The following is a 12,762-nucleotide window of genomic DNA, read 5'->3' as shown; positions in this document are numbered from 1 at the left end:
TACTACAGAAACAACTACATCCCCAACATCTACCCCTACCATAACCCCATCAACTACCACTACAGAAAAAACTACTTCATCCCCAACATCTACCCCTACCATAACATCATCAACTACCAGAGAAACAACTACATCCCCAACATCTACCCATACCATAACCCCATCAACTACCACAGAAACAACTACACCCCCAACATCTACCCCTACCATAACCCCATCAACTACCACAGAAACAACTACACCCCCATCATCTACCCCAACCATAACCCCATCAACTACCACAGAAACAACTACACCCCCAACATCTACCCCTACCATTACCCCATCAACTACCACAGAAACAACTACACCCCCAACATCCACCACTACAGGTTCCTCAACGACTCCTCTTACACCCTGTCAGCCTGGTTGTCACTGGTCAGGTTGGATTGACACTAACTATCCCAAATTTGGACCAGGTGGAGGAGATTATGAAATTCTCGAAAATATTGTCAAATCTCATCCTAGTATTTGCAGCAAACCTGAGAACATAGACTGCAGAGCCAAAGAATTACCAGATACTCCTTTAAATATGTTGGGTCAAAATGTTACATGTGATCCTGGGGTCGGACTGATTTGCAACAACAAGGATCAAGAAAGACCACCAATATGCTACAACTATGAGATCAGAGTCAGTTGTTGTACTATTTGTCACTCAACAACCCCACCAACTACTACTCCAGTTACAACTACACCCCCAACAAATACCCCTACCATTACCCCATCAACTACCACAGAAACAACTACATCCCCAACAACTACCCCTACCACAACCCCATCAACTACAACTACGATTACAACTACACCCCCAACATCTACCCCTACCATAACCCCATCAACTACCACAGAAACAACTACATCCCCAACATCTACCCCTACCATAACACCATCAACTACTACTACTACAGAAACAACTACATCCCCAACATCTACCCCTACCATAACCCCATCAACTACTAATACAGAAAAAACTACTTCATCCCCAACATCTACCCCTACCATAACACCATCAACTACTACTACAGAAACAACTACATCCCCAACATCTACCCCTACCATAACCCCATCAACTACTAATACAGAAAAAACTACTTCATCCCCAACATCTACCCCTACCATAACACCATCAACTACCACAGAAACAACTACATCCCCAACATCTACGCCTACCATAACACCATCAACTACCGCTACAGAAACAACTACATCCCCAACATCTACCCCTACCATAACCCCATCAACTACCACTACAGAAAATACTACTTCATCCCCAACATCTACCCCTACCATAACCCCATCAACTAGCACAGAAACAACTACACCCCCAACATCTACCCCTACCATTACCCCATCAACTACAACTACAGAAACTACTACATCCCCAAAATCTACCCATATCACAACCCCATCAACTACATCTACAGTAACTACTACACCCCCAACAACTACCCCTACCATTACCCCATCAACGACTACTACAGAAACAACTACATCCCCAACCTCTACCAACACCCCATCAACTACAACTACAGAAACGACTACATCCCCAACATCCACTCCTATCACACCATCAACTAATACTACGATAACAACTACACTCCCAGAATCTACCTCCACCGTAACCCCATCAACTACAACTACAGTAACAACTATACCCCCTGCATCTACCTCTACCATAACCCCATCAACAACTCCAATAACAACTACAACCTCACCATCAACCCCTATGACTGTACCCACTTTATCTCCAATAACTACCAAGAGTCCTACCTCTACCACAAACCCGACATCCACATCCACACCACCTCCACCCAAAGACTGTCCATATGTTGATCCACCAAGAAAGGTAACTAATTACTTTAGTGAAGTTTTAATTATTAGCTATTGTAGTACAGATCGAAAATAGTTTTTTACTTATTGGACTGAACCATACATTTCCACTTCAGAATGGTGAGTCTTGGAAGCCAAACAACTGCTCAACTGATACGTGTGTGAATGGTACAATTATAAAAACGTTTGTGGCCTGTGGGAATGTTGACGTGCCTGTGTGTGAAAATGGATATCCACCAGTGAAGGTCTACGACGAGTCTGGTTGCTGCTTTCAGTATGAATGTGAATGTAAGTTAAAAACTAAAACTTAAATTCTTTGACTATTCCACATTCACTCCTTCTACTAAAATAAATGTTTTACCCCGGTACCGATAAGTGATTGAATTGTCTTTTTTTTTTTTGTCTCTCAGGTATTTGCTCTGGATGGGGAGATCCTCATTACGTCACATTTGATGGACTATATTACAGTTTCCAAGAAAATTGCACCTATGTTTTGGTTAAAGAAATTGTTCCTCGATATAACTTCAGGATTGAGATTGACAACTACAACTGCGACCCATCTAGACACGTGACCTGTCCTCGGTCTCTTTTTGTCTACTACAAGTCCTATACAATTGTTCTCACTCCTATCAACACGGAAACAACAACTAGTTTGGTAATTCTAACTATGCTATGTAAGAGAGACTGGGGAACAAAGTTAAATGAGGTTTTGTTTTTTCAAATTCCAATTAGCTTTTTTTGAGAAACAGCAGCTGTTCTTTTGGGTGGTCCACAAAGTTGCAACAATTGGATAACTCATTGTAGGGTATATTCACTGGTTATTGTATATTCATTGGTTTTGAATTCTTTGTATTTTCATCCAAATATGTTTTCAATTCACCTTTAATTTATATTATTTTTTACCAGTGAAGACACTTATGTGTTTCATTTATTCCTGTTACAATTGTAACATTTCACTTTTGTTACGCTGTGTAACTGTAAATGTTGCACTCTGTAACTGTATATCCTTGTAAGCTAAGCACAATACGGCTTGGTAGCTGAGCATTTGTACATAAAATTATATTGCAAACCTAATTAAATAAGTATTTACATAATTAGCAAAAACCTAAATGTTGCTTTGTTCCCTGGACTTCCTATTGACTGAAAATTATCTTGCCATATTTTTAAACCTTGTCTGGTAGTTTAAGCATACATGCATAACCAAAGACTGGGATTCCTAATTTAATCTCAAACCCTCCTCCTGGTCTCTTTCCCGCCTCACATAAGATGCTGTTCTTCAGCTACAGTAGTTACTTATTTAGCAATAGACCCTCTCCTACACACACTGGTTACATTTTGATTAAACCCTTTGATGGTGCCATCATAGCAACAAAAGTAGCTTTAAGGGAACTAAAACATTTGTGACAATTCAAGAATTCCACTTTCAGTTTAAATTAAATCAAGAGACAAACTAGTGCCTTTGTGAATAAAATGTCCCCTGTTCTGGACACCGTTCGGATCTAATCTACAGTAATGTTTCATTGTAAAGTTATTCTGTTCTCTAGTGCCTCTCATAATGTCACAGTATATTTTCTTCATTACTCACCAGGTCACCATCAATGGTAAGCAGATCTTCCCCACTTATTCTAATGAAGACCTCATGATCACCAGCACTGGTGTCCAGTTACTGTTGAAGATCCCAGCCATTAAGGCAGAAGTGATGTTCAGGAGTATTCAGTTCAGCGTTTCCCTGCCTTACTCCCTTTTCCACAATAACACAGAGGGACAGTGTGGTAAGTATGCTGGATATATGGTCTTTAGTACTTAATTTTGACCAGTTGTGCACTATTTAGGGAACATGGTTCAATTGAGGATACATTAAGTTGACAAAACACAAATTAGTCATACTCACATGGTTGCATGAGTGGCTTTCTTAAGGTCACGCCACAGCATTTCAGTAGGGTTGACGTCAGGACTGACTTGGCAAAATCTAAGATGAAGAAGTTAGTCTATTGTGTTGTAGAAGTTAGTCTATTGTAAATAATTTACTTTTGTGTTTGTAGGGTTATTGTCATGGCGCATGACAAAACCTATTTTCAGCTTCAGATAATGGACAGTTACTTTGATATTCTCCTTTAAGATTTTCTGATGCAAGTTTGAACTCATTGTTCCCTCAGCGTTAATAAGCTGTTCAGGCCCTGGGGCTTCAAAGCAGCTCCAAACCAAGATCCTCCCTTTACCATGCTTCACAGTTACAATGAGGTTTTGGTTGTTCATTTTGTAACCCCCTTTTTCTACCCCAATTTTACAAGTATCCAATTCCACTGTACAGCCTTGTCACCCTGCATGTTTGGGAGAGTCAGAGATACGCTTTCTCCGAGACCTGTCCGAACAGCTGGTCTGCTATTTTACACCCCCCTTAACCATGAAGGCAATCTGACCCCCCAGACAATGCCAGCCCAATATTCACAGGACCCCCCCAGCCATAATCGTATTTGGCACCCCCGGGGCTTGAACCCATGGCCATAGCGACACAATAGACCACTGCACCACTGGGAGGCCAGACTTTATTTTGCAAGGGCACCCCTAACCCACACCTGTCATGGAACACCTGAATTCATCTTCCTACTTAAGTCATTATCCTGGAGGTTCATACTTTCTCCGGCCTGAGCTGTTTGTATTTGACCAGTGTGTTCAATGAAGACATGTACATATGTGTGTGTGTTCATGATTAAAACACACTGTATTTATCCACTGTTGTGGATGAAGATCAGTCCATTAATGCACGTTCAGGTATTTCTGAAGGGTAAAAACCTTCTCATGCAGCTGTACATATTTGCTGAAGAACAAACGTCTCCACATGGTCATTCTGTCAAGTACAAGTAGCACCTTTATTAACATTCACAGTTATTTTTATTGCATATTATTATGTTTTGTGCCAATGAATAGAACATGACACATGTATGAGTAACAACACTGCACCTATTCAATGAAACCTTGGCAGTTAAATATTATAGTATTTCTAGTGAGAAAGTTCACTGTCATCCACAACCTAAACAGGCATCTCAAGTGTAACTGCTCTGTTAAACTGACAGGGTGGGGGGGCATTTATGATGTCTGTGGATCACTAAAATAAGGACTGTGATCTCACTTAATCAGAACCATTATATGTACATTTGGGAGGCTAGCTTAAGTTAGCAGTATGGCCTTTTATCACTTGGGCCGGTTGAGATGTCTTCTGAAATATCCTATACAAGATGGTAACTAATCCTTTGCAAATCATATATTCTGGGGTTTTGTAAGTGAACAAGCACATGTTATTATCAAATGAAATATGATTGTTTTTTGAATTGAAATTAACTTTTGTTTTCCTCATTCCTGCATCTATTCTACATTTATAAAAGGCACTTGTGACAATAATAGGAAAAACGACTGCAGATCTCCAAACGGTCAGATCGCTCCGTGTCCTGACACGGCCCATCGGTGGCAGATTCCTGATGCCAATAAAACCTATTGTAAACCTGGCCCGCCCCCACCACCACCCCCTACAACACCCCCCTGCCAGCCAGACAGGACAAAGATCTGTGACATCATCATGAGCCAGTAAGACCTCTTCTTATTTTTCTAACTTAATATAACTGAAAGGTACACTAATATTCGACTACACATACTGTTTACCAAACAGGGAGTTTTTATAGGTTATTGTTGTTTTACTGAGCACTATTGATTTCCGCCCTGCTTCACAAAGCCCATGCTGGGCGTACGATGGTTGATATTTCAAGGTGATCCACCCTGACATGTTGTTTGGCCCAGCATGGTTCGGCCCTGTTGTATTTTAATTTAAATGCTTTTTATTTGGAAGGGTCTTCAAATCATGCCATGACGTGATCCCACCGGGACCTTTCTTTGAGGCCTGTAAATACGATGTCTGCCACATGACAAATAAGACGATCGGCTGCTCCAGCCTGGAGGCCTACGCCCAAACGTGTGTGGAACATAGCGTCTGCATTGACTGGAGGGGATCAACTAACGGACTATGTGGTAGGAGGGAACTTTGTGCTAAATATACGTTTTGGGTCCCAAGTAGCACTGTATTTCCAACCTAGTGGACTGCTCCTCACAAGACTGCTACCACATGTAGGGTGTAGAGAATAGGGTTTAATCTGTTTAGAGATCAGGGTTTAATTTGTCTAAGAGAATAGGGTTTAATTTGTGTAAGAGAATAGGGTTCAATTTGTGTAAGAGAATAGGGTTCAATTTGTGTAAGAGAATAGGGTTTAATTTGTGTAAGAGAATATGGTTTAATTTGTGTAAGAGAATAGGGTTTTATTTGTGTAGAGAATAGGGTTTTATTTGTGTAGAGAATAGGGTTTAATCTGTGTAGAGAATAGGATTTAATTTGTGTAGAGAATAGGGTTTAATCTGTGTAGAGAATAGGGTTTAATCTGTTTAGAGATCAGGGTTTAATCTGTTTAGAGATCAGGGTTTAATCTGTGTAGAGAATAGGGTTTAATCTGTGTAGAGAATAGGGTTTAATCTGTATAGAGAATAGGGTTTAATCTGTGTAGAGAATAGGGTTTAATCTGTGTAGAGAATAGGGTTTAATCTGTGTAGAGAATTGGGTTTAACCTGTGTAGAGAATAGGGTTTAATTTGTGTAGAGAATAGGGTTTAATTTGTGTAGAGAATAGGGTTTAATCTGTTTAGAGATCAGGGTTTAATCTGTTTAGAGATCAGGGTTTATTCTGTGTAGGGTTTAATCTGTGCAGAGAATAGGGTTTAATCTGTGTAGATAAAAGGGTTTAATATGTGTAGAGAATAGGGTTTAATCTGTGTAGAGAATAGGGTTTAAGTTGGGACTTAATATTACATATTATGAATATTTTTCATCATCATGATTTATCTGTATTTTTGCAGCCGTGTTTTACAAATCATGTACCTCACATTTGTCATTCCACCTTTACGATATTGCAGGATATAAATGCCCTAAACCCAAAGTGTATAAAGCATGTGGCCCGGCTATCCAGCCAACTTGCAATTCAAGGTATCCATCTTCTTTTTAAGACCCTAAATTAAAATACATATATCACCTACATTGTGTTTTAGTTTGGCAGTGTGGTTGATAGTTGGTGGCTAATCTGTATACATTGTTGTTGTTTTTTTACATCACAGATACAATGAGAAGTACATACAGCCATGCGAGGGAGTCCCATCAGAAAAAAACTTTGTGTGTGATGAAGTCAGGGAGGGCTGTTTCTGCCCCGAGGGAACCATCTTGTTCAACACATACTCTGGCACCTGTGTTAAAAACTGTGGTAAGGTTGTTTCAGTAGACTAGTGGTGGTGGAGGTCGTTCTTTGGTAGTTTTTGCCTGTTGAACTGAATGTTCTGATAGGGACGATAAAATCAAAGCGATTAAGACTTTGACATCACATTCGATTGCAACACGGTCTGAGAAATACGTTGTTTTAAGATGTGTTTCAAAGTACCGCCATGTACACCATAGTAAAGATCTGGTCTTCTTTTAAAGGATGCACGGGACCTGATGGCACCAATAAACAGGTACTGTAGAGGTGATCAGCTAACTTGGAAGAATCATGACTCAGTGTATTTGCATTTAACCAACGACTGGTTATAGCTGTCTTTATCTGGTATTATTGTCCTCCAAATGTTTTTGTATAGAACCACAAAACTTATTTCCATCAGTTTACTAGTTTCAGTCAAGTTTTTTGATTGCACACACAGACTGACCCAATATAATGCAGAGTGCAGATGACTGCTAGTGTTGAGGGCTTATAATGGAATCACAGACAATCAACAAACATGTACGTTTCAATCAACGGAATGAGAAATAGAAGATCATACTTACAGAACAAGTGTTTTTTCTCAAAGTTGGGGTGGCGCATGTTTCCATGCCTGGATACCTGTTGTTAAAATCAATCATGTATTTAATTAAGCCCTTTTAACCAGCAAGTCCTCTGCAGATGCCCTGCCTAAAACCCCACTGAGTAAGCATGTAGAAGCAAAAGCACAGTGGCTGGAAACAACTCCACCGAAGGCAGACCAGAACAAACCTAGAGAGGAACCAGGCTCTGAAAAGTTGTCAGTCCTCTCCTAATTTTGAAATCTAATAATGTTGTTTGTCCACCCCCACATAGCCTGGCGAAACATGGCGGAGTAACTGCCTTGAGTGTGAATGTAGCGCTGACACAATGAGTGTCCATTGTAGGCCAGTGGTATGTCCAACACAACAAGTTGTTACTTGTAAGGAGGTTGGTGAGGTGCTGGTCAAGGAAACAGTGGACTGCTGTCAGCAAAACAAATGTGGTGAGTAGAGACAGGATTTCAACAATCTATTTGGCATATGACAGAGTACTAGGAGTGGAAAACAGGTGTAGATTACTAGCTAGCTAACTCATGTATCGAGAACTTTATTGGTAATACTGTTTTTTTTGTTTAATTATGTCCTATAGCACTGACTTTGATATTTATCACTTTGTTGAATTAAATGTACTTAATATTCCAGAGTTGTGATGTTTCTCTGGATATCGTGCTTTTACACTACAGTTTAATTTTGGTTTTTTACACCATAGTTTGGGTTTTTTACACCACAGTTTAATTTTGATGAACAAGAATTGATGCCTGGTTTTTGTCAATGAATCAACTGTAAGCTGCTGTGGGTGTGACCGTGTGATAACCACTGGAAGAGATTCTAAAATACCCCGCCCCTTTATCCCACAGTGTGTGATGTGAGTGGCTGTCCAGAACCACCCCTCTGCCCACTAGGAACTGAGCTGAATACATCAAAGGGAAGTTGCTGCCTGACTTACACCTGCGGTAAGACTTCTGACTATTATGATGGACTTATAATATAGGGGCCTGCATGCACAAATGCCATACATTTATTTTGATTATCCTATTGTTACATTACTTTCCCTGAACATTAGGGCATGCATACTTAGATTACTTAGGTAGATTAGCTTTAAAAATGCTTTTTCCAAATTTGACTTACAAGATAATATTTTTACCCGCCTACAAGAAATTTCGATTAATTCCAATCATGACATGTTTATTATGCAGATTGAATTTAATAATCATGCATAATTCATTTAATTGATAGAATAAAACTATTGTGTACAAGGAAATTGTACATTAAAATAAACATGTACTCTGGTCATGCTTTTGACAGTGACTTAATGGTCCCCAGAAAGGAGAGTTTTGGGAACCACTAACCTACTCTGATTAAAATGGCTGTTCAGAAACTGTTAGTGATTGACGCTTTTGTTGTCTGTCCACTCAGTTCCCAAACCTGTGTGTGTCTTCAACAACAAGGAATATCAGGTGAGGAACTGTGTGTTTTGTATTTTTATAATCACTGCAGAAAGCAACACTGTTGGCAGGTTTTCATGAAATAAACTAATTGCTTATTCAAGTCAAGATTTCCAAAAGGGTTTCCAAAAACCTGTCCAGAAAGACATAATGCAAATAATTTAAACCCTGTATTCAATAGATTATAAAACAGAGACAACATATGTTGAAACTGAGAGATTTTTATGTTTCTTGAAAAATATATGCCCACTGAATTTGAGGCCAGCAACACAATTCAAAAAAGCTGGGACAGGGGCAACAAAAGACTGGAAAAGTTGTATAAGGTTTAAGAGGAGTTTTAAGGAGAGGGACCATGCGGCTTGTTTTAAGCATACAGTTCATAAGCCAGCATCTGTGATCGTATAGGGGGTGCATTAGTACACATGGCATGTTGTCTTTGTACTATTTTCAATTACATATAGGGATACATGATTTGCATCTACATTAGTATTAAAACACAGATGTACCATTGTTTGATTTATGTTCTATTTATTTATTTTAACTTAAAGTTTTATGCTTGTATAGTTATTTTATCAAATTAGTGTAATGGGAGCACTGATTATTAGCAAGTATTTAATTTTTTTGAAAAATATAGATAATTTATTCTTCTTCTAAATAAGCCTTGGGTAATTTTCCTGTTTATTAGATTAAGTGTGCAGCCATGTGGATAATCAAATAATTTATTTATTAATAGTTTATCAATTGTGTGTTAATTGTTATTTATTAAAAGATATTATGATGTATGATTTTTTACTCCACAGCCTGGGGATGTTTGGTCATCCCCTAGTAATTCCTGTGTGCAGTATAATTGCACAAACATAAAAGACAAGTTCATCCCTGTGGATTCCAAAATACAGTGTCCAGATTTCCGTCCAGAAGACTGCATCCCTGTAAGTACATGAGAGAACAGCTGAATGGAGGGTAGAAAATGAGCAGGAACTCTGCACTTAACCCTTTATCTTAACCCTTTGATTGGCTAAATTACTGAACATGTAAAATTAGTGTGTTATGCATCAACGTAAATTTATCATTACAGCAAACTGAAAATTTGTAGTAATATGGGATATTTTTACACATTAAGTATTTTAGCTCTATATTTTTATACTGCCTGCCCCCCCGTGAGATTCGAACCCACAACCATTTTGTTGCAAACACCATGAACTTATCAATAGATCTACAGATGTGGCACATCACTTGGTTTTATCAAGTCATAATTATTTTACGCCCTAGTAAATAGTTCAGTAGACTGTCATAGACTAACTATTGAAATCCAAATTTGAACTGCATGCTGTACTTTGACATTACAGGGAACTGAGACGACTGATGCAAATGGCTGCTGTGTATCATGTAAGTCTTTTTTATGATTTCTTGATAAATAGTTATGATTAGTGTGAAATTGTATACAGCTGTATTCACAAACATGTTTATGTTTATTAATCCAAAGACCTCTTTTCAAAATAATGATACAGCAAAATAAATGTTTTCCGTTTTTGTTTATAAGATTTATTACTAATTTACAAATGTAATGGTGATTTATTGGATTTTAATAGCCTGGAATGCAGAATCTGTTTTGAGCAAACATTCTACTTGTAAACAGTGTTGTTGGAAATGTTGCATATTAATTACAATTACTGTTTAATTATGAATTTGTCATTATAAATGTGAATTTTAACCTAGTGATGAAATTCACATGAATTATCCCTGCAGTGTCATTGCCAGGGAGTGGAATGCCTTTAAATAGACTCCCTCAAAGGCTAGGTTGTTTTACGAAGCCACCATTGATTTCCAGATAAGGAAATCCAGCTAAGCCCCAAATGTATTATGATCCTAGCGACGCCTCTGGGGTAAACTCACCTCTTCCTGACAAACTCTGCCTCTCTCTCAGGCACACCAAGTAACTGTGCTGTGAAGAAGAACACCACCTACCTCCAGGTTAATAACTGCAGGTCTGTTATACCAGTGGAGCTGGCAGCCTGTGGGGGAGCCTGTGGAACATCTTCTATGTGAGTAGAACATCTCTAAATAATAAGATTGTGTATCACTGCTGACTGGAGGCAGGTCACAGGTAGAACTTTTAATAAAGAACTAAGACATTACATAACAGAAACTAAGACTTGAAAAGAGAAGTTACACCGGAACAAAATCCAAATGACGACCAACAAGAGACCCAAGCAAGGAACTTGAAAAGGGACAGTGATCAGGAACACATGTGAGGTAATAATTATGACCAGGTGTAAAAATAAACCTGAAATGATCAAAAGCCAGAATGGCTCATAAGAGAGGAGTTCATCTTTTTTGTAGCGAGAAAGCAGTTGATTATACAGGTACACCCCTTAGACAGGACATGTTTCAGATAGGAGCAAGGCAAGTAAATGTTCAACATGTAAATGGTACTTTTTAATCCTCCAGAAATTTGAGAACTCAGTGGAAGTTTGGAATTTTCCCTGTTGACTCATGGCAGAATCATTGCTGTTTTTCCTAACAGTGCTGTTGGTGTTGTTCCATTTGCTAGGTACTCTGCAGTGAAAATGGGCTTGATGCACTCCTGCTCCTGCTGTCAGGAGTTGTCGACCAGTGTGAGGCAGGTGGATATGGTCTGCTCTAATGGAAAGAAGACCTCTCAGTCCTATACTTACATTAATAAGTGTGGCTGCAGTGTGACTGAGTGTGACGACAAGCACTAATGTATTTTATTCAATTTACAGTCTTTTAAAATGAATGTAAAAACAAGTTTTTAAGTAAAGAGACAGTCTGTGATTCAAACACAACAGTGATATTCAATTTGAAGAAATGGTGAAACCAGTCACAGACTGACCCTTTTAACTGTAGGACATATTAAACACTTTCATCTAAAGGATTTGTCTAAACATATTAAACTACTTTAACTTCCATCTCTACATTATTATAAACCATTTTTTCTGTTTTTCTATGCAAACTTATTAAACCTATTCAAAGCATGAAGTCATGACCTCTGTTTTTATAACGTTGTTTGCTGCCAGTTTTATTGCTTCTTTATTCAGCAGAACAGTTTTCAGCTGTGCTAACATGATTGCAAAAGGTTTTTCTATTTATCAGTTAGTCTTTTAAAATGATAAACTTGGATTAGCAAACACAACGTGCCATTGGAACACAGGACTGATGGTTGCAGACTTGTAGTCATTGGACTCGTGCCTTGGAAGGTAAATATAGAATAGCTAAAACTAAGGAAAAACCTGCCGTCCCTCCTTGTTCTGGTCTGGTACCTCAAGCGATTAAAGTTGAAAGTCACATAGGTAACATTAGCGAAAGTGAATCGGTTCCATTCGTAAAATTCGCATTTGGCTACAAAGATTTTTAACATTTAGTGAGAAGCCTGATGTTAGCTTGCTGTCAAGAACTGGGCCTGTTTGCCAGCTAGTTAGTTACAGTAGTTAATAACTATATAACCATACTAAACACAGAGAGATGTTCACTCATTGCTAACCTATGTATAATAGTCAGACAATTTGGCTAATGGCTCATAGAATAGGCCAGCCCCAGCCTCAATATGATCATACTTCAATTAAAC

The 12,762-nt window shown here is 38.6% G+C and overlaps 1 protein-coding gene across 1 annotated transcript in view; it reads left to right on the top strand.

The window, feature by feature from the left end:
• The window catches only part of LOC114829525 (mucin-5AC-like), a 32,908-nt gene extending 20,732 nt beyond the window's left edge, over positions 1-12,176 (top strand). Inside the window, exons 23-39 of the mRNA XM_034288165.1 lie at positions 404-417; positions 1,332-1,885; positions 1,986-2,157; positions 2,280-2,524; positions 3,458-3,641; positions 5,253-5,451; positions 5,711-5,889; positions 6,822-6,891; positions 7,020-7,162; positions 7,378-7,409; positions 8,006-8,174; positions 8,589-8,684; positions 9,148-9,188; positions 9,977-10,105; positions 10,523-10,562; positions 11,101-11,218; positions 11,728-12,176. Coding sequence (XP_034144056.1) covers positions 404-417; positions 1,332-1,885; positions 1,986-2,157; positions 2,280-2,524; positions 3,458-3,641; positions 5,253-5,451; positions 5,711-5,889; positions 6,822-6,891; positions 7,020-7,162; positions 7,378-7,409; positions 8,006-8,174; positions 8,589-8,684; positions 9,148-9,188; positions 9,977-10,105; positions 10,523-10,562; positions 11,101-11,218; positions 11,728-11,899 — 2,557 coding nt within the window. The 3' untranslated portion in view covers positions 11,900-12,176. The remainder of the gene's footprint in view (positions 1-403; positions 418-1,331; positions 1,886-1,985; positions 2,158-2,279; positions 2,525-3,457; positions 3,642-5,252; positions 5,452-5,710; positions 5,890-6,821; positions 6,892-7,019; positions 7,163-7,377; positions 7,410-8,005; positions 8,175-8,588; positions 8,685-9,147; positions 9,189-9,976; positions 10,106-10,522; positions 10,563-11,100; positions 11,219-11,727) is intronic.
• The last annotated feature ends 586 nt before the right edge of the window (positions 12,177-12,762 follow it).

Source organism: Esox lucius, chromosome 19, assembly GCF_011004845.1.
Source record: "Esox lucius isolate fEsoLuc1 chromosome 19, fEsoLuc1.pri, whole genome shotgun sequence".
In the NCBI taxonomy this organism is placed as follows: Eukaryota; Metazoa; Chordata; class Actinopteri; order Esociformes; family Esocidae; genus Esox; species Esox lucius.
This window is presented reverse-complemented; position numbering and strand designations above follow the sequence as displayed.